The sequence below is a fragment of the Schistocerca serialis genome, chromosome 3 (assembly GCF_023864345.2).
Source record: "Schistocerca serialis cubense isolate TAMUIC-IGC-003099 chromosome 3, iqSchSeri2.2, whole genome shotgun sequence".
Classification (NCBI taxonomy): Eukaryota; Metazoa; Arthropoda; class Insecta; order Orthoptera; family Acrididae; genus Schistocerca; species Schistocerca serialis.
This window is the reverse complement of record NC_064640.1, coordinates 813,881,597-813,904,732: the sequence shown is the minus strand read 5'-3', so window position 1 is coordinate 813,904,732 and position 23,136 is coordinate 813,881,597. Positions and strand designations below refer to the sequence as shown.

General features: G+C 43.5%; 1 protein-coding gene across 2 annotated transcripts in view; it reads right to left on the bottom strand.

Annotated features, from left to right (window-relative positions):
- LOC126470673 (zinc finger protein GLIS2 homolog) overlaps nucleotides 1–23,136 on the bottom strand; it is a 131,399-nt gene that overhangs the window by 18,605 nt on the left and 89,658 nt on the right. The window contains exon 1 of one of the 2 annotated variants that reach the window (XM_050098668.1): nucleotides 64–132. The exons of the other annotated variant lie outside the window; for it this stretch is intronic. Coding sequence (XP_049954625.1) covers nucleotides 64–94 — 31 coding nt within the window. The 5' untranslated portion in view covers nucleotides 95–132. Of the gene's footprint in view, nucleotides 1–63; nucleotides 133–23,136 lie in introns of those variants that run through there. 2 annotated transcript variants of the gene reach the window in all.

Sequence of the window (23,136 nt, the reverse complement as noted above, 5' to 3'; positions counted from 1 at the left end):
GAGTGACAGGAATTACTTAGTAAAGAGTGTGCAGCAGGAGCGAGCAACTGGGCGTCTAATTACCTGGATGACAGCAACGAACGATGGAACCCATGTTTGCTCTGCGCCAGAGCTGGAAGGACACTAACTGTCCATGGGAGCGCCTCCAAAGCTGACAGCAAAACAGGCAACCGGTTAGCGCTAGTTGCGGGTCAGAGGCCAGCGTGTGCCGACTGATATCTCCATGTAAACTGGACTTATCCAGACCAGATTCCCTCCCTGGCCGCCAATAACCTCGGCCGAGACGCGCGTCAATCACGTGGGACGGAGTGGCGTGCCAAATCGATGCACGGCGCCCTCGCAATCACCAACTGCCCTGTCAAGCGTATTGGACAGTAGCTGCTCTCATCGTGACGTAAAAACTGCAAAACGTTAAAGAGACTGTAACCAAACAGATCTGTCAGGTAGGGTCACCGGCACTCCCAGACAGTTTCGCTGACGATGCACGGGTAGTGCAGAACGATTTAGGCTTTGGTGTATTGAGTGGCAGTTCCTTCTAACCCTTTGGACTACCAGTTTTATTACAAAAACATTAATGCATGGTTATTTTAATTAATATCTTAGTCACAAGTGTTGAGAGCTACTGACAATGGATTTCAAATTGATTCCATGTTTCTGGATTTCCGGAAGTCTTTTGACACTGTACCACACAAGCGGTTTATGGAATTTCGTCTCCGTCATGTGACTGGATAATACTCTCTTTCAAATTCTAAAAGTGGCAGGGGTAAAATACAGGGAGCGAAAGGCTATTTACAATTTGTACAGAAACCAGATGGCAGTTATAAGAGTCGAGGGGCATGAAAGGGAAGCAGTGGTTGGGAAGGGAGTGAGACAGGGCTGTAGCCTCTTCCCAATGTTATTCAATCTTTATATTGAACAAGCAGTAAAGGAAACAAAAGAAAAATTCGGAGTAGGTATTAAAATCCATGGAGAAGAAATAAAAACTTTGAGGTTCGCCGATGACATTGTAATTCTGTCAGAGACAGCAAAGGACTTGGAAGAGCAGTTGAACGGAATGGACAGTGCCTTGAAAGGAGGATATAAGATGAACATCAACAAAAGCAAAACGAGGATAATGGAATGTAGTCGAATTAAGTCGGCCGGCCGCAGTGGCCGTGCGGTTAAAGGCGCTGCAGTCTGGAACCGCAAGACCGCTACGGTCGCAGGTTCGAATCCTGCCTCGGGCATGGATGTTTGTGATGTCCTTAGGTTAGTTAGGTTTAACTAGTTTTAAGTTCTAGGGGACTAATGACCTCAGCAGTTGAGTCCCATAGTGCTCAGAGCCATTTGAACCATTTTTTTTTTTTTAATTAAGTCGGGTGATGCTGAGGGAATTAGATTAGGAAATGAGACACTTAAAGTAGTAAAGGAGGTTTGCTATTTGGGGAGCAAAATAACTGATGATGGTCGAAGTAGAGAAGATATAAAATGTAGACTGGCAATGGCAAGGAAAGAGTTTCTGAAGAAGAGAAATTTGTTAACATCGAGTATAGATTTAAGTGTCAGGAAGTCGTTTCGGAAAGTATTTGTATGGAGTGTAGCCATGTATGGAAGTGAAACGTGGACAATAAATAGTTTGGACAGGAAGAGAATAGAAGCTTTCGAAATGTGGTGCTACAGAAGAATGCTGAAGATTAGATGGGTAGATCACATAACTAATGAGGAGGTATTGAATAGAATTGGGGAGGAGTTTGTGGCACAACTTGACGAGAAGAAGGGACCGGTTAGTAGGACATGTTCTGAGGCATCAAGGGATCACAAATTTGGCATTGGAGGGCAGCGTGGAGGGTAAAAATCGTAGAGGGAGACCAAGAGATGAATACACTAAGCAGATTCAGAAGGATGTGGGTTGCAGTAGGTACTGGGAGATGAAGCAGCTTGCACAGGATAGAGTAGCATAGAGAGCTGCATCAAACCAGTCTCAGGACTGAAGACCACAACAACAACAACATGTGACTGGATTCGTAATTTCCTGTCAGAGAGGTCGCAGTTTGTTGTGATACACGGAAAGTCATTGAGCAAAACAGAAGTGATTTCTGAATTGGTCAATGTTTCCGCGACTGGTTGCTACATTTTTTAAAATTTTGGTAGTGATTTCTGGCATTCCCCACGGTAGTGCTATAGGCCCTTTGCTGTTCTTTATCTATATAAACGATTTGGGAGACAATCTGAGCAGCCGTCTTAGGTTGTTTGCAGATGACGCTCTCGTTTATCGACCAGTGAAGTCACCAGAAGACCAAAACAAATTTCAAAACGATTTAGAAAAGATATCTGTATGGTGTGAAAATTGTCAATTGACTCTCAATAACGAAAAGTGCGAGGTCATCCACATGAGTGCTGAAAAGAATCCGTTAAATTTCGGTTACACGATAAATCAGTCAAATCTAAAAGCCGTAAGTTCAATTAAACACCTTGGAATTACAATCACGAACAACTTAAATTGGAAAGAACACACAGAAAATGTTGTGGGGAAGGCTAACCAAAGACTGCGTTTTATTGCCAGGACACTTAGAAGATGCAACAGATCTACCCAAGAGACTGCCTGCATTACACTTGTCCGTCCTCTTTTAGAACACTGCTGAGCGGTGTAGGATCCATACCAGATAGGATTGACGGAGAACATCGAAAAAGTTCAAAGAAGGGCAGCACGTCTTGTATTATCGCGAAATAGGGGAGAGATTGCCACTGAAATTATACAGGATTTCGGGTGTACATCATTAAAACAAAGGCGTTTTTTTGTTGCGGCGGAATCTTCTTACGAAACTTCAGTCACCAACATTCTCCTCCGAATGCTAAAATATTTTATTAACGCTGACCTACGATCACCATAATAAAATAAGGGAAATCAGAGGTTGCACGGAAATATAAAGGTGTTCGTTTCTTCCGCGTGCTATACGAGATTTCAATGAAAGAGATTTGTGAAGGTGGTTCGATGAAAGCTCTTCCAGGCACTTAAATGTGATCAGCACAGTATCCATATAGATGGAAATGTAAATGTAGAACAATATGAAAAGAATATTTCGCGCCGTTCATTTTCCAAGGGGGTTGGGGGACGGGGTAGGACATACAGGATTATTCGTAAGTACCTCCAAGGCTTTACAAGACGACTATCCGAAAACTACAAGACATACTGAAAAGAACCACACATCAGTGCACACAGCATCTCCCCAAGTTTGTAACTCCTACTGTGGCTCAATACGGGCATCGTAATATGGGATTCCTTTGAGATGTGGCAAGCGTCAATTGGTGGGTACAACTCGTGACGTGATATGTCCGGGAAGGCGCAAAGGCAGCTCGCTTTGCGAATCTGGTAATTGGGTTGCCTATCTACAGATGAGAACCAATTCGATGTGACAATACGGAGACGAGGGTTAACAATGAAACTTGGGGACAGCACAAGCTACAGGTGCAGTCTGTAATTATAAGAATTCTACTAACCATTAGTAGACTTCCCTTTACCAGTGAGACTTTCATACACAGCAATAATCTGCAACAAATTCCACTTGCTTCTCTGCTAACCTATAGTGGGACACATGCGTCCCATTGACAGTCAAAGGGTTAAATGTCAATTTGTGCAAGACAGTTCTCATAACACAGAAAAACTACTAGGCAGCGTGCGATTACAACATTAGTGGTAAACGTCTGGAGCTATTCACATCGCAGAACTATCTAGGTGTGAAACTACGAAGCGATATAGAACGGCATGAGAACGCAAAATCATTAGTAGAGAAGACTAATGACAGACGGATTTGCTGGGAGAATTCTAGGATAGTGTGGTGAATATGTTAAAGAAATCGCACAAAAGTGTGATCTGTCCTCGAGTAACACATAGCTATAGCCAATACGAAAATGTACAAGACTTGCTCAGGGGACTTAAATGAGAATCTATGGAAGAAAAACGACATTCCGTTCAAGAAATGTTGGTGGACGAATTTAGAAAAGTAATATTTGAGCTGGACTGTGCAACAAGTCTTCTGCTGCCTCTAGATTATAGCTCGCAGGGTCTATGAGAATGAGAGAGATGAAATTACAGCGCCTACGGAGGTAAACGGACATTTGTCGTCCTTTTCATGCGCGAAAGCATAATATGGGAAGAAGCTGATGTTGCTACAAAGTGCCTTCCGCTATGAACGGTACAATGGACTGTGGAGTATATATCATTCGCGCAATTTTAGCTGACACTCGGCACGTTGCAGGATAGGAGAATGGGAGACCGTAAAGGTATTTCCCTTTGGTAGTCACTCCCATCAGCCACGCGGCCGAATGTCAGGCTCAATTGCGCGAATAGATATACACTCATGCTCATAAATTAAGGATAATGCTGATACATGGTGAAACAACGCTCTGGTGGGCGGTTTGCGGGTTTAAATCACCTCGGGGTATGGCCATGAGGTGCATTTGACCTGCGGTCGTCACACGGTGGCGCTGGCAGCAGTCCACATACGCAGAGGTGTGTTGGTGCATGTCAGAGTACGGTGCAGCGAGTAAGTGTGCAGACGTTTTCAGACGCGCTAATGGTGACTGTGTGTTGAAAATGGCTCAAAGAACACATATTGATGACGTTATGAGGGGTAGAATACTAGGGCGACTGGAGGCTGGTCAAACACAGCAGGTCGTAGCACGGGTCCTCCATGTGCCACAAAGTGTGATCTCAAGATTAGGGCAACGATTCCAACAGACAGGAAACGTGTCCAGGCCCTGCAGTACGGGACGTCCGCAGTGTACAACACCACAAGAAGACCGATATCTCACCATTAGTGCCCGCAGACGGCCACGGAGTACTGCAGGTAGCCTTGCTCGGGACCTTACCGAAGCCACTGGAACAGTTGTCTCCAGACACAGTCTACAGACGACTGAGCAGACATGGTTTATTCGCCCAGAGACTTACAAGGTGCATTCCACTGACTGCATTCCACTGACCCCTGGTCACAGGAGAGCCCGTAAAACCTGGTGTCAAGAGCACAGTACATGGTCATTGGAACAGTGGTCCCAGGTTATGTTCACAGGCGAGTCCAGGTATAGTCTGAACAGTGATTCTCGCCGGGTTTTCATCTGGCGTGAACCAGGAACCAGATACCAACCCCTTAATGTCTTTGAAAGGGACCTGTACGGAGGTCGTGGTTTGATGGTGTGGGGTGGGAATATGATTGGTGCACGTGCACCCCTGCATGTCTAACAGAGCATGTCAGGTGCATCGGGACGTCATTTTGCACTAGTATGTCCGCCTTTTCAGGGGTGCACCGGGTCCCACCTTCCTCCTGATGGATGATAACGCACGGCCCCACCGAGCTGCCATCGTGGAGGAGTACCTTTAAACAGAAGATATGAGGCGAATGGAGTGGCCTGCCTGTTCTCCAGACCTAAACCCCATCGAGCACGTCTTGGATGCTCTCGGTCGATGTGTCGCTGCACGTCTTCAAATCCCAACGACACTTCAGGAGCTCCGACAGGCACTGGTGCAAGACTGGGAGGCTATACCCCAGCATCTGCTCGACTACCTGATCCAGAGTATGCCAACTCGTTGTGCAGCCTGTGTAGGTGTGCATGGTGATCATATCCCATATTTATGTCGGTGCACACGAGCAGGAAACAGTGGCGTTTTCTAGCACGTGTTTCGCGACGGTTTTCTCAACTTATCACCAATACCGTGGACTTACAGATCTGTGTCGTGTGTGTTCCCTATGTGCCTATGCTATTAGCGCCAGGTGGTACCCTTGCTGATATTCGAAACGCGTGGACAATGTGTCGGTATTGGGTTTCACCCTCTGCCTTCCCTTATCATCATACAACACAAACATGATACTATCGACGACGATGTGATTAGAGATGGAACACAGACTCGGATAAGACAACTATGACGAATGAAATAGGCCGTGTCCTTCTCGAAGAAACCATTACGACAGTTGCTTAAGTGATTCAGAAAAATCACGAAGAACCTAAATGCGGACGACCAGGTGGTGGGCTACTGAACCCCGCTCTTTCCAAATGCGAGCCCGGTGTCGTTCGTACTGCACTACCTCCGTGGGTGTTTAAGGAGCCGATGTCCATGTTATGAACAGTTGCATATGGAATGCTACCAACAGCAGGAACTGTGTTTGAATGTCGATTCGTCTAGCTCGAATTAGATTTTTTGTGTTATGCCTGATCCTCTCCAAACAAACCGCACATTGATCAACAGTGGTACAACCAATAGTTCATTGCTTTAATGTCACAACTGCGTGTGTGTTTCTTTTCTATTGGTAGTACACGAAGGCGGCTGATATTCTCAGTACACACGAATGTTTTTTTCAGGTAGGGTCAGCAGCACTCTGAGATGTTGGTAGACGACGCTGCCGTCTACAGTAATGTATGGGCACCGATTTTAAGGATATCCAAAATGACTTTGTATTTTCACTAAGTGTACTGAATGACAGCTCTCTTTAATTTTAGATAAATTCAGAATAATGAGAATAATAAGAACAGAAAACGCGGCTGAGTCCGATTATAGCATTAGTACTAAAATTGAAACTAACACATTAAATCAGTAGTACGAGCGAATGGAAGACTTACTGTTATTGGGAGGTCTCCGAGAAAGTTCAGTGCATCTGTTAAAGAGATCGCATCTAGGATACTGGCTCGGGCTATGCCAGGTTACTGCTTCAGTATTTGACGGTAATAACAGAATAAATCTCGAAGAAGATGTCGCTAGGATCGTAACAGGTTCACACAGAACAAACGGAAGTTAAACATGCCTATGAAATTGAAACGCAGATAGTCAGGGAGCTTTTTCTTTCGAAGAAACGCGATATCGTTCTTACGAAACCCCGAGTAAACTTAGACAACGATTATTCGAGGCAGATTGTGTAACAGTCCCGATTTTTCCATTTTATAACTCACGTAGCGGTATTGAGAATAAGATTAAGAGAAATTACGTTTCGGACGGAGGTATACTCGCAAAAACAGTCTCTATCCTCTTCACATGCGAACGGAACAGGAATAGGACGCATTGCCAGGAAGCATCCTACGCCAAGAAGTACTCAGTGGTTTGTAAAGCACATAGACGCAAATTTTACTCTGGACTGTGAATTTAAACTTTCTGGTAGTGTAACGACAACAAGCAAAATATAAATAGAGGAACGCTTCTGAATTGTGAAAAGTGATGCTTATCATTGGAAGGCAACGTATGTCGAAAATTGTCTCCTTACATAGCCTACTTAGCTTAGTGGGTCAGCAAATTTGACTGCCCTGCGGAGGACCCAGGTTCAATTCCCGACACTGCCAAGGATATTTTGTTGACTGGAAGATCTGAACGGGATGCAGTCAGCCTTGTGCCTCATTTGGGAGGCTACTTGAGTGAGAAAGAGTGGTTCCAATGTCTAGGAAGTTCACAACGAGCGAGATACCGTTATGCTGACTCTATAGCGCATCCGAATTTCGTCATCGGCAAAGGATGAGACGGACGTAGGTCAGCACTGACTTGTCTGTTGGGACCGGAAGGCGGAGCTGACAAGAAATATACATACATTAATATTGCGTAAGACCTTCTTCAGCGCAATAAACTGCAGAAACTGTACATAACGTTTACATAACTAATGGAGAATAGATCCCTGGAACGCTCTTGAACTATTCTGTCTTATCAGTTGACAAATCTTGCTACCGTTTGTAGCTTCAGGATCCTGGACAACAACATATGTTTCCAACATGAACCGGACACCATCGTACGGGGTAACATACTGGGAATATGAGAGCCGGGGAATTTTGAAATTATGGAGAGTGACTAGCAAATGCCGCGGGGGATTAGCCGAGCGGTCTGCGGCGCTGCAGTCATGGACTGTGCGGCTGGTCCCGGCGGAGGTTCGAGTCCTCTCTCGGGCATGGGTGTGTGTGTTTGTCCTTAGGATAATTTAGATTAACCATTTGAACCATTTGTTATCCGTGCCAAAGGTGGACATACCGGCTATTTGATAGGTGGTCATAATGTTCTGGCTGATCAGTGTAATTTCACAGCTGTCACTTGCACCTCACCTAAGTACAAAGATCAAAGTATTTCATGCTACGCACAAAGTACTTTCGCACTCTTCTTGCTCAGAAATGCCCGAGGGTGCACAATGCTCTTTTAAAGCTTAGGACACAAAGGGTCCATTGAATCTTTGATATAAAAGAATCCGACCACGACATCTAAATAGCCTAGATTATTTTTTCGACTACTCTGTGGTTCATTGAACATGCGCGTCTAGGCGAGGTAAAACTTCCGATTCTGTGGCAAACGGCCGTGGTAAACCAATGATTAGGAGGCTGGACGCCCAGTTTAACTCAAATAACTGTCCGGCCACGTTGATTTACGTTTCTCAAGATTCTCTCAATCAGTTCGGGTGAATGCGACAATTGTTCTTCCAACAAGACCGCGGCAGAATTCCTTTACGTCCTTGTCCAGCTGGGTTAGAGCACAGCCTGTAATAACCGCCGTGTCGTTAAATACTAAATTTCTGCCTTCACTCCTATGCCTTAGTCTTAGTGAGCTAAGATAGTTGGTCTTCCAGTCCGATATCCTGTAGAACTTACTGAATTTTCCACTGTTCTGAGTGCCTGGTCTTTCATTAAATCCTGATGGCAAGATGGGAAGCACGACTTGTAGATTACTTTAGTCATATTTTTTTAGACGTCACAGTTAACGAATCTCAGTCAGCGTGCTGTCCTCTGCGAACAGTAAAGTTTTCTTATTATGGCACCGCTATTTATGTTAACCATAAAATCTTCTTCTATTTGTTTTCTTGTCTAAACAAATTTGGTACAGTTTTGCTATCATCAGTGGAGACTGATTTTGTTGAGGCCTTATTTTCTGGTTGATTATGCTTTCCAGGACCTTCATTAACTGGTCAGACAGTTCGCAATAGTTTCTATTATTGTCCTTTTCTTCGTACATATGTTCCTCGCTTGCAGATGGAGGCGTAAAAATGGTATTTTTCCTAACAACTCTCATACGTTAAACCACTGAAATTCCAAACATTATGTTTATATTCATGCTGTAATATTTTCAATGTAATATTTACGTTACATACAGGTCCTTGAAGTCGATTAGTTATGAACGACCGCACGACGTAGAAGATGCAACGGCCAACCAAGAGCGGGATGACAATGGGAAACGTTGGGAAAACAGGAAAGGAAGCTATCACGTACAAATACAGGCGAACTTACAGTCCAAGTTCTGGTTCTACGCATTTAAGATAAATAAAATATTTCGAAGTTCCATAATACGCAAGAAGCTCTGACATTCACAAGTCATCCCTATCAAATGCATGTACGGAAGAAAGGAGGAAGATTAGAGAATTCATTTTACATATGACGAAGCACGTCAGAGAGGGGTCGAAAAAGAGAGATTAGACTCTAATGCCCCAACGGCGAAGAGGTACCGGTAATTAGAGATGGAGAACAAACTCGGACTGAGGAAGGTTAGGGAAGGAAATTGGCTGTGTCCTTCTCAAAGGAATCGTCCCACCATTTGTTTTAAGTAATTGAGGAAAACTAGAGAAAAATTAAATCTGATTGGCAGAACAACTGCAACTGCCGACCTCCCAAATACATGTCTAGCGTCACACTGCTACGTCATTTCACTCAGTGCACAGGTGTACGAAGTAACCTTTACTGTGAATGTGGTCGCGTTACAATAGAGCAATAAAAATCATATTTTCTTCGCAAGTAGTATGCGTGGAAGAACAATAAAGGCTTTAAATGGCCGTCTATAATGATCCATCATCATGTCAGTCTACTCATCGCTGAGTGTCGTGACCTTATTTCTTCATTCATTTCTTAAGTAACTAGATCTTCGGCTAGACGTCTCCATGCCCTATAACATCCAAGGGAAAACCCTCTAAAAACGAAAAATGAGTAAATGGATGAAAACTGCCCTGGTTCCTTACCTTCAAAACGAGTAAGTTCAAGTCATTTTGTGACAAGAAACCTACTTTCGTTTCTCTCATCGTAAGCAAACAACTAAGACAGGTCTTGTCATTTCGCAAGCAGGTGAAACATAATTACATTTGATGGGGCCACTTCACCGTGACTATCCAATGACTTACATGTTCCCACACTAAATTACTTCCGCCCGGGGACAGGGTGTTTGTGTTGTCCTCATCATCTCATCATCATTCGGGAAGTGCCGAAACTGGAAACGGAAAGATTTGGAACTAGTATACGGGCGCCGAATTACCTTGACATTTACAAGACGATTATTATAGGAATGGGTCACAAAATTTTTATATCAGTAAATTATTTGAAAAAGATTGCGCGAACACGCAGAGGTAACGTCACAAGCCGCGAACGACTACGAGATTCAAAGTATTCGCAATTCAGAAGTTCCGCAACAATTAATCAAAAGTTATGAGTGAATCTCGACGGGAGGAGCACTGAATGGCAGATCTTATATGAAAATAGCTTTCTGTCGTTTCACCGAAGCGTCAACAGGCCGGGGTATGTTTACGGGAAGACGGCGACGAAGAAGTATACTACAAACGTGATCGTGTTCGGTAAATGGAACGACGACAGATTTTACATAACGTTTGTGCGTGGGTCTGAAGGGAGAGAGAGACTTTGAGAAACAAAGTCCGTTCGATATAACCCTGATAACAGCGCCACAAAGTCCAACGCATCTAGCACGACTTTTGTTCGCCGAAGACTGTGATATCTCTAATGCGTGCAATGACAGGGAAAGTTAGAATTATTTTATTTCTTTCAGTCCATCAGAAACATGCTCTTAACATATTAGTAAAGCTTCTACCAATTCTGTAATCATAGATTTCAGGGCTGTCAAATGAGTGACATTACACTGCAGTCCTCGAAATTAAGTAACAGTATAATTTTTGTTTCGGTCTGGAGTTTTTTTTGTTTATGATTAGAAAAGTTCTTTTTTAAATTTTCAGGATTATGCAATTTACTAATAGCGGATCAGTTCTCCTGATGAAAATGCGTTTCTAAAATATAAGGGCTGTCTTTGTTATTACCGTCGTTAGGATAACTAACGAAGAAATATTAGTGGTACATTGTACAAATGTGGTTTAGTTGAATCTCTGAAAGAAAAGACGTCGACATGCAATCACATGCACACCAGCGACTGATAATTATACTGTCAGCTTAACTGATGTATTCATGTCGCTTCAGTTGATGAGCTTCATCTTCGTAAAAACAAAACAAAGGTCAAGTGATGTTCTTAGAAGTTCTTAATATTCATTCGTTGAACATAAAGTTGTACGAATAAGGTAATGATTCTTAACATCGTTCATAAATCTGTGTGGTTTAATTACCTTATATGATAGAATAACAAGTACACTATTCAATTAAAAGAGTCTGGACACCTATTAGTGGACATTAATATGGGATGTGTCCACCCTACCTCCTTATGGCGGTTTGAACTCTGCTGTAGGCACTTTCAATATGGTGTCTGAGTGTCTGTGGACGAATAGTAGTGCATTTTTTGCTTCGTAATCGAAAACAGAGAAGGTAGTGATGTTGTACGCTGATATCTGGAGCGAGTTCGACGATCTAATCACCCCAAAGGTGTTCCTTTGGATTCTGGTCGGGACACTGTGCAAGACAATACATTTCAGGAATGTTATTATTCCCAAAACGTTACCCAACGGATGCTGCTTTGTGACAAGGTGCACTGGCACGTTCATACAATCACCGTCTCCGAACTGTCCCTCTACAGTATGAAGTAAACACTGCTGTAAAATGTTTTCGTATCCTCCCACATTTAGCAGTAATTTTAAACGGACTATAGTTCAGTAACGAACAGAGCTTTATAAACAACACAATTCTTCCACAGACAGCACTTGAAATACGACTTCCCAAGACGACACACTGATGTTGTTAAATGTGGGCCAGAGTAAGATATGGATGTGCGGTCAACGGAGCTGCGCTCTGTTGAAGCTACGATTCGGAACACTACATAAATGACGTAGTAAGTGGTAGGATTACCGGTGTAATTGGTAGAGTTCGTAGGAAAAGAAACATAAATAATTGTATAAGAGAGGAAATGGGAGCCGACGACTTGACTTAGTTTTTTTGTTTCTCACATAATTAGAACGGCACATCAATCAGTTGTGTATTTTATATCCTTGCAGAATCTAAGTTGCATTTTTTTAACCAACAAAAACCTACTTGGTCGCGTAACTTCTGCGCTTTTGTGTAAGCAAAGCAATTACTATTGATGCAAGTGCAGTTTACATGCACAAACATAAATAAATACGTGTAATTATTGTTCAGGTTACCTTCCATTCAGAAGGTTGCTGCACTCAGGGACTGTTATATTGACTTGTAAATAACAGATTTCAGCTATCAGTCGTCCTTTTTAACTTTTTTATTGGCAGATCTAGATTTCAGGTAGAAACTAGCCATTCTCAAAGCACTATCATTTTTGATCAATGCATGTAATGCCTGTTGGTCGGGCTTCATCCACAGTACATTGAATACTGTGGATGAAGCCCGACCAACAGGCATTACATGCATTGATCAAAAATGATTGTGCATTGAGAATGGCTAGTTTCTAGCTGAAATGTAGATCTGCCAATACAGAAGTTAAAAAGGACGATTGATAGCTGAAATATATTATTTACAAGTAATTATTGTTGTTATTTTGTATGCAGTAGAACGTTCTTCATCATGATCAAAGGCAAGAGTTTCTCGTTATTATTGATAAATGCGAAATTTTTTTGTAAATAACAGAAACATGTTTTATGTAAGTTCGACGAACTATTGAAGCGATGTTTGATATACACTCACGCTCAGAAAAAACAGGACGCCTTGAACGACTAGAGATAGGACGTTCATATTTACAGGTCATGTACATTAGTATGTTCTGCAGAAATGATCAGCATTTCAGTCACCTCGGTTCAGCATGTGTCACGTTGCCTAGTAGGCGCTGGGTCCGCCGTGAGCTCTGATAACTTGTTCTATGGGTGATGGCATCGACGCGTATAAAGCGCGAATAGCAACCTTTGGTATAGCCATCCATGCTGCATTCACCTGGTTCCGAAGTTATTCTGTGGTGGTTGGCAGTGGGTCGCAGTTCCGCAGCCGTCGTTTCACCATATGCCCCACATTTTCGACTGGCGATAAGTCTGGTGATCTGGCGGGCCAGGGCGAAAGGCTGACATCCTGTGACACCAAAAAGGCGCGTGTTCGTTCGGCAACATGTGGTCGTGCATTGTTTTGTGGAAAATGACGTCTGGGGTGTCGTGCAGAAAGCGTATGGCTACAGGTCGGAGTGTGTCATTCACGTAGATCATACTGGTCACAGTGCCCTGGACACGCACCATCTGTGATTTGTGTTGTTCCCTATAGCACCCTACACCATAAGGCCTTGAGTTGGCGACGTATGTCTTGCGCAAACGCAGTCGCTATGACGCCGCTCCCCCTGTCTGCGACTGCTACGGTCGCAGGTTCGAATCCTGCCTCGGGTATGGATGTGTGTGATGTCCTTAGGTTAGTTAGGTTTAAGCAGTTGTAAGTTCTAGGGGACTGATGACCTCAGATGTTAAGTCCCATAGTGCTCAGAGCCATTTTTGAACCCTGTCTGCCAAAATGTGGCCACCATTTTGAAACAAACAGAACCTGGATTCGTCCGAGAACACTATCTGATGCCATTCCTCTCCACGGCATCGTTCCATGCACAATTGCCATCAAACATGTTTCTGAAAATTCGTCAAAGGTAGACAGAGATGTGGAAGACGGGCACGTTACCTATGTCGTAAAAAACGGCCACGAACTGTCACTCCTGATAGTATACAATGTGTTACACTGTTCCAATGCAGCGCCATAGCCGAGGAGGACGCAGATCTATCCTGCAATGCCGGATGCATCACATTCTCTCGTACCAATGACGTGCCCTCTTTCAAATTCACTGATTTGTCAGTACGGTTCGCTCATACGTCTGCGAGGCATACTGCGCGACTGCTCAAGACACACTGATCCATTAACTTCGGTTTATAGTGACAACGAGAGCCACAGGCACATTTTACTGGTAGGTGCTGTTGCGCCGCGATATCGATGTTGACTTTGAACCAGCTGGCCGACATGTTTGGAATGCTAATCATTTCTGCAGCACACAGTGAAGTACATCTCCTATAAATATGAAAATCCCAACTCTAGTCGTTCAAGGTGTTCTATTTTTTCTGGATGTGAGTGTATTTTTTTTGCTGTTTTTTTATTTTGTATTTTTCTTGAGGTAATTACGTTTTTAGCGCTGTATGATATATACTTTATTACAACATCTCTCCGTTTCACGGTACAAATCAACAGTTTTCGAATAAAATCAGAGTTAAACATTGATAGTTTCAGTTTTGCTGTAAATACTGTTTATTCAAGTAACAGAGAGGAGGATAACTACGATTATGTAGAATAAAAACGTTCCGTATGTTATTCGGCCCCTAATATACTTATATCATCACTCAGTTTTTACACGGTTCAACGCTTCCGATTTTTAGGGGAATCTAGTAAGACACTGTTCGCATGTGTAAAGGAAAATGGTATACGCTTACTTATGGTAATCTACGGTAACTTACGATGATTTTACAACTCTAGTGGTGATCAATAGAAGATTCTAGAGTAAAACTGAATTCAGTGAGCAAGAATAACAACATTGTTATTCTGTACTGTCTATACATGCAATGATCAGCCAGAACATTATGACCACCGACCTAATATCGATATAAACCCGATCACACGATAGCAGCATCATCTGGCGAGGAATGACTGCTAGTCAGACACACGCACGTTACATTTAGTATCAATCAGCGTGCTGTCTGAATGTACAATGGGGTAGGTGCGCGATCTATTGACCGAGAGCAGACTGTGATGGCTGGAGGCTCGGTACGAGCATTTCGGAAACTGTACGACTTGTCGGGTGTTCGAGGAGTGCTGTGGTGAGTGCCTGCAACACGTAGCGAATCCAAGGTGAAACCATGTCCAGATGTCGTGGGGTTGGGTGACCACCACTCATTACAGATGCCGGACGTCGTAGGATCGGCAAATTGGTAAAACAGGACAGGCGGCGAACTGTGGCGGAACTAACATCAGACTTTAATGCCGGCAGGGTACAAGTGTGTCTGAACACGCAGTGCACCGAACACTCCTAACGATGGGCCCCCGCAGCCGACGACCTATGCATGTGCCAATGTTAACACCACGACGTCGGCAACTACGACTGAAATGGACACGTGACCATCGGCACTGGACGTTGGCGCATTGGCACAGCATTGCATGGTCTGATGAATCTCGATGCCTCTTTCATCATGCCGATGGGAGGGCGCGAATCCGTCGTCTTCCAGGGGAACTGCTCCTTGATACGTATACTGCGGGACGAAGACAAGCTCGCGGCGGCTCCATTATGCTCTGGCGAACATTCACGTGGGCGTCCATAGGTCCAATGGAGGTCGTGCAAGGCAGCATGACGGCCGAGGAGAGTCGCACACTGGTTGCAGATAACGTATGCCCCTTCATGACGATCGTGTTCCCCAACGGCAGTGGCATTTTTCAACAAGGTAATGCTCTATGTTAAAAGGCCAAGAGTGTGATGGAGTGGTTCGAGGAACACAGCGGCGAGTTCCAGTTGATGTGCTGGCCCCCTAACTCGCCAGATCTGAACCCGATCGAACAAGTCTGGGATGTGACTGAACTTGGTTTCAGAGTTCATCGCCCCCTTCCCCGGAATTTACGGGAACTCCCACCAGTGGCCAACCACGGCCTCATTGTTTCCATGACACGACGCGTCGCCGCTGTTATCGGTGCAAAAGGTGGACATAACGGCTATTAGGTAGGTAGTTATACACTCCTGGCAATGGAAAAAAGAACACATTGACACCGGTGTGTCAGACCCACCATACTTGCTCCGGACACTGCGAGAGCGCTGTACAAGCAATGATCACACGCACGGCACAGCGGACACACCGGGAACCGCGGTGTTGGCCGTCGAATGGCGCTAGCTGCGCAGCATTTGTGCACCGCCGCCGTCAGTGTCAGCCAGTTTGCCGTGGCATACGGAGCTCCATCGCAGTCTTTAACACTGGTAGCATGCCGCGACAGCGTGGACGTGAACCGTATGTGCAGTTGACGGACTTTGAGCGAGGGCGTATAGTGGGCATGCGGGAGGCCGGGTGGACGTACCGCCGAATTGCTCAACACGTGGGGCGTGAGGTCTCCACAGTACATCGATGTTGTCGCCAGTGGTCGGCGGAAGGTGCACGTGCCCGTCGACCTGGGACCGGACCGCAGCGACGCACGGATGCACGCCAAGACCGTAGGATCCTACGCAGTGCCGTAGGGGACTGCACCGCCACTTCCCAGCAAATTAGGGACACTGTTGCTCCTGGGGTATCGGCGAGGACCATTCGCAACCGTCTCCATGAAGCTGGGCTACGGTCCCGCACACCGTTAGGCCGTCTTCCGCTCACGCCCCAACATCGTGCAGCCCGCCTCCAGTGGTGTCGCGACAGGCGTGAATGGAGGGACGAATGGAGACGTGTCGTCTTCAGCGATGAGAGTCGCTTCTGCCTTGGTGCCAATGATGGTCGTATGCGTGTTTGGCGCCGTGCAGGTGAGCGCCACAATCAGGACTGCATACGACCGAGGCACACAGGGCCAACACCCGGCATCATGGTGTGGGGAGCGATCTCCTACACTGGCCGTACACCACTGGTGATCGTCGAGGGGACACTGAATAGTGCACGGTACATCCAAACCGTCATCGAACCCATCGTTCTACCATTCCTAGACCGGCAAGGGAACTTGCTGTTCCAACAGGACAATGCACGTCCGCATGTATCCCGTGCCACCTAACGTGCTCTAGAAGGTGTAAGTCAACTACCCTGGCCAGCAAGATCTCCGGATCTGTCCCCCATTGAGCATGTTTGGGACTGGATGAAGCGTCGTCTCACGCGGTCTGCACGTCCAGCACGAACGCTGGTCCAACTGAGGCGCCAGGTGGAAATGGCATGGCAAGCCGTTCCACAGGACTACATCCAGCATCTCTACGATCGTCTCCATGGGAGAATAGCAGCCTGCATTGCTGCGAAAGGTGGATATACACTGTACTAGTGCCGACATTGTGCATGCTCTGTTGCCTGTGTCTATGTGCCTGTGGTTCTGTCAGTGTGATCATGTGATGTATCTGACCCCAGGAATGTGTCAATAAAGTTTCCCCTTCCTGGGACAATGAATTCACGGTGTTCTTATTTCAATTTCCAGGAGTGTATTATTCTGCCTGATCAGTGTATTACTAAAGTCCCTCGCCGCGTTTTTCTGTTTATGTGTGAAGGCTAATCTCGGTGCGACTATAGGGATTTTGATACGGTTTTCACTAATAGTAGACTGGTGCACGAGGAAGTTTCGTGTACATAATTTATCATCACTACGCCAGACAAATCGTCCGGCCGTAGATACTCATAAGGGGAGGTCACGAAGTTGGGATCACGGATTGACTTCAAAATTTGTACATTTTTAGTAGGCCATTAAAACAATGTAATTGCAAATAGTAAGGGACATTGCTCTGGCAATTCCGAGAAAATCACAAGAGAAGATTTACGCTTCTGTTAGGTAACTGATGTATCTCTGCGCAGATGTCGGACATTAGAGTTCAAGCATCGTAAGAGGGGACGCTTCGACTTTCGTTTTTGTACTGCAAGTGTAAATTCTGTTGTATTCAAAAAATTTGCATGCAGACTATTCGTTCTTGCTACATTAGCAATGTCTCACCGCTAGGCAGTTAAACTGCCAAATGGGGCCTGCCTCTGTGTCCGCAGCTCGAAGGATTGAGATGCAAAGCAGTTCTGGGTAGCTCAGCAGATTGCATGTATAAGGAATTTCAAAAATCACGACAGGCATACGTTCTCAGGAAAACTCTATGCGACTCTTCATTAATTTGTCGATCGTTATAAATATGTTTCTTCTAAGAATTAAATTTAATTTAAAATAGTATGTAGTCAAATAATATGAAATTTACTAAAACGACATGCATATACAAGTGGTTTTTTATTATATTACATCTAAAATGTCAATTAAATTATATACGATAATGATCGAAGAATTAAATAATATAACCAGTGACGAAAAAATATATAGATTAAAAATTAAGTTTGAGCAAGAGTCGAACCATCGCCTCACACACGTTCGTTTTAGGTAATCACCTTTTTTAATCTCATTTTGTTAGTTATTGGTCGTTATATTTGGTCGGGGGGGGGGGGGGGGGGGGAGGAACACCACGAACACCACGAACTTCAACGTCGCCAGCTACATAATAGACGTGTAGAACTTCCGTTACGAATTTTTCGGAAATGCCAGAGTAGTGCAGCTTACTATTTGAAAATTATATTGTTTTAATGGCCTACTAAAGGTGTACAAAGTTTGAAGTAAATCTGTGGTCCCAACGTCGTGGCGTTATACGTGCGACGCAAGGACGGGTCGCCGGCACACAGGGTGACTCAGGAGGAATATTCAGTATTCAGGGATATGACAGGAACGACCATCTGAGGCAAAAAAGTCTACTTAAACATGGGCTCTAAAATGAACACCTTAAGAGCTATGAGGACTTCGTCGTCGATACTGAGCGGCAAGTCTCTTGTACTGCAAGCTATTTGCTTTCCACGTTTTGGGGGGATGTAGTGTGGACCCAGACAAGAAAAAATTGTCTAGTAAACATGTGCTCCAAAACGCATACCTTAAAAGCTATGAGCACTTGTTCAGCAGAAAAGATGTGTTTCACAGAGCGAAAATAAACAACTGTTCATAGCTCTTAAGGAATGTACTTTAGAATCCATGTTTACTGGACATTTTTGTCTTCTGTTGATCAGTACTATCTACCAGCTCTCACAGTATGGAAACCAAAGAGCTTGCAGTAGAAAAGTTGTGTTTCACAGTAGTGAAGGTGAACAAGTTCTCATAGCTCTTAACGTAACCATTTTAGAGCCCATGCTTACTAGACGTTTTTGCTTCAAATGATCGTTCCTTTCACATTCCTTGGTACCGACCATTCCTCGTGGGAAACTCTGTGTAACCCAGTCAATGAAGACCAAAATGGGGTGTATAGAGGAAAAAATTCGTCTAGTCACAAATTTTTGTATAGTGAATGTGGGGAATGTCATGGACAACATACTAAAAATCCTTACCTGTGGGGGTTGAGCTTTTGGGTGGGGGGGGGGGGGCGTTTAAAGGTCACTTTTTTTACGTTTCTCTGAAACAACTCGAAAACTGCGGCTTCTAGTGAAAATGCTGTCCGGTATAAAATTAAACAACATAAAATTTCTTACAAAAAATGTCTTATTGACTTTTTGTCTAGAACTAATAGCTACTGCGTTGCAGGGGATGGAAAATAGCAAATTAGGGTTTTAAGGGGAACGTCAAACGGACCGACTTGGAGCAGGAGAGGCATCACAGGACATTTTAATTTCCACTGTCTATACTTTTACAAACAAAATTCATAAACGTTTGTCAGCAACACCAGGAAGGATTCAGGATTCACACTCATTGCAGTGGAAGTTCGAAAACATAACAAAATAAATTTTTTTTACGTGTGAAATTTCATCATTTTTTCACTTCTAATGGCTGCATTTGCTGCTTTAGGTACACTTTTCTTCATAAATTAGAGAGATTCTTCGATGAATTTTGCACATCATACATACCATACTCACAGGTGTATGAAACTCTAGAATTTATTTAATTTATGAAAAAACGAATGAACAGTTATATTTTAAACTTCATGTTTAGGAAAAACACAAATTTTCTAGTTAATTACCTCAATTTTTACCACAGTTTTTAATATATTTGGAAAATTCTAGAGTTTCGTACACCTTTAAGTTTGGTCTGTATGCTGCGCAAAATTCATCGAAGAATCTTACTTATGAAGAAAAGTGTACCTATAGCAACAAATGCTGCCATTAGTAAGTGAAAAAAACGATGAAATTTCAGGTGTAAAAAAATTACTTCGTTATGTTTTCGAACTTCCATAGTTATGAGTGTGAATTCTGAATCCTTCCTGGTCATGCTGACAAAGTTTTATGAATTTATTTGTAAAAATATAGACAGTGTAAATTAAAATGTCCTGTGGTGCTTCTACTGCTCCAAGTCGGCCCGTTTGACGTCCTACCCCTCCTTAATGGTAAAAAAATCATGTTTATTGTTAAGTGAAGTGTATTAAGGCCAAATATTAAATGACTGCACCATATCTAAGTACAGCAGACCCGTACTGAGGGCCAAATTGTGTTTTGGGAATGTGACAGGAGGTAATGTGAGGGAGCGGGGGTGGAGAGTAGAAGTGCGAGGAAAGGCAGGTCACCGGAAAGAGGTCACTTATTTCCCTTATTCGTACGCCTGCAAAACGAAGAGCGAGCGAGTACCCACTCTCTCTATACCACTACGTCTCAGCAAACAACTACATGCTGTTTCAAAACTACACCCACCCTTCAGCAGCATGACTTGTAAATCACTGGTGAGGCAATGCGCAGACACACCTGGAGAGTGTTGTGCGCAGACACGTCTGGGAAGTGTTTATTTTCCACAAAATGAATGGAAAAAAGATATTAGTTACTAATTTCCTGTCCAGTTCTCTGATGTGAATAGACAAAGTAACTTCAGTGTGCTCATATTTAAATTGTGGAATGATTTTCAGTTTATTAAGTGAGTACTTATTTTCCGTAATTTCCAGAGTTTTTATATACAATATCTTGTTATAAACAATGGTTGAGAAGTGTTTAATTTGTGAGAGTGATGTTGTCAGTGACCCATGCAATGTTGGTGAGAAACGAATACGTGGATTGGTAAATACTAGTTATTTGAGAATAGATGAGAAAGTTGATAGTTTCAGGAACAAAAACCATGGTGTGGTTCGTACATCTAGTACACCAGAGCTAAATCAGTTGAAAGGTTTCTATGAGAGGCTGTTTCAGAGGAACAGCGTTCAACGTCAGCTGGAGTCACACGTTTGCGTTCAGCAAAAGAAAATTTGATTTTCGAATTAGCTGTTTGTTTTGTGCGGAAGGTACTGATGATGAATTTTTTGATAAACAGAAGAAATAACCCCAAAAACGACGGGGATGCGATACTACTGTTACAGTTCGTGCAGTGGAGAGGGAGGATTAATGGGGTGACACCATCCGAAGACGAATCTGCTCTATGGGGATCTACACAATGCAGATGTAAGATATCACGAGGACTGGTATAAAAAGTTGTAAATCTACAAAATGTGGACACCCTGAGGATGAAGGAATTAATGCGTCAATGGAAGGAGTATTCACTATATACCGGCGAATGACGACTGCCAGTTGACCTTAGACGAGCAGTTGGGAACATTACCTCATATAAATAGAGTCAAGGAGACAATGAAAGGAAAGTATGGGATCCGCATTGTTTTCAGCACCATCCATACCAGACAAACTATTGTGTGCTTTCGTAGCTCAGGTGAAAAAATTTTGAATGATGCATGATATTCTTGGAATTGCAAAGACGAATAAGCAGAATGGGAAATAATTGTATAAGTAGCTGCCACTGTAATCTTAGAAGATATTGAGTCAATGATAGTTCTGTTTTTCCACCTTGAGACAAATTCTGTAGTGAGGCTGAAAAATGGTACTTCGAACACTCCGTGTCTTCATGGACTGCGTTTCAGCGAATAAATGGACAAAACACAAAATTTAAAAGAAGCTGATTTCTATACCCCATCCCCTTATCGCTGCCCTTCTCGATCATTCATGTCACCTATACTACATGCTTTTGCTTTTGTCATTCACAGGAAGTGTAGATCGAAAAATTTGATCAGTCTGCTTGCTGGTTTGGGATTCAGTGGAACATATTACGAAGCACAACAGCTGGAGCTATAAACTGTCTACCACATTGACGAACCTGCTCCAAGTCTAAAATTTTTTCAATACTTATTCGACAATGTCGATTTCAACGTCTGCACTATCGACGGCTGGAACACTTTTCACAGCACGGGGGGGGGGGGGGCATCAAACACATCACTCCAGCCTCAGCTGTCCCGCCATCTGAAGAGATACAGAAGCTCACATCGGCTCCATCTGTCACAGAAGCAGGTCACCTGGGTTTTATGGAACTTCAGATACTTGAATATTAGCAAGGTCTGAATAAACTCCGGTATGTTGCATCCATAAACGCATTAACAAAGCCGAATCCAGACCTCGCCTCACTGCCGCCAACCACAGGTACTGCGCACTACTCCTTTAAAGTTTATTTACATGTATAAAATTTTTATTAATTTTCTGTTTTTATAAAATTCTTTTTATAACACCATTTCTTGTTACTTACAGGTGTTTGGTTACTTATTTACAGATACTACAAGGGCTCAATAACCTCCTACTGCAGACAGTGGGGATGGAACCGGTGGGAGGATGAACTTCTCTACCCATCGACAACTGAAGTCCCAGCAGAACCTGAAGCTACACTAAACAAGATCTTTTGCCGATGTTCTATTGTATGTGAGGGACGATGTGGTTGCAGAAATGCCGGCATTATGTACTCCATAGTTTGCGGCACGTGCCGTGGTACGTGTACGAATGGTGCACCGTTACTGGATGTGCAACATGATCACGATAATGATACAATTGTCGATTTTTTAAATATATTTATTCGAGATAAAATATTATTTTATAATAACTAATATAGATTTTCTGTTACTTCTAAGTTCAATAGGCATTAAACATTTATTTCATACCATTAAACACTATTTTTAATAATTTGTGATTTCTCACAGATCCCTGCAAAGGAGAAAACCATTAGTTATAGAGAAAAATGAGTAAGAACTTTTTGTAGGATATTTAATGTAGTTTAATTTTACACTGAGAAACATATTCGATAGAAGCCGCGGTTTTCGAGTTATTCAAGAAAAACGTAAAAAAGTGACCCGCCCAACGCTCACACTCCACAGGTGGGGATTTTCAGTATGTTGTTCATGACACTCCTCCCTCCCCCCCTACAAATTTACAAAAATTTGCGACTACATGAATTTTCCCCCTATTCCTCCTTCGTTGACTGCACTAGTATACTAAAGCGGTAAGTATGTAAGACACGTGTTACAAGCTAGACACGACGCGAACTAGTAGCGGCTATGAACCATAGACCAAT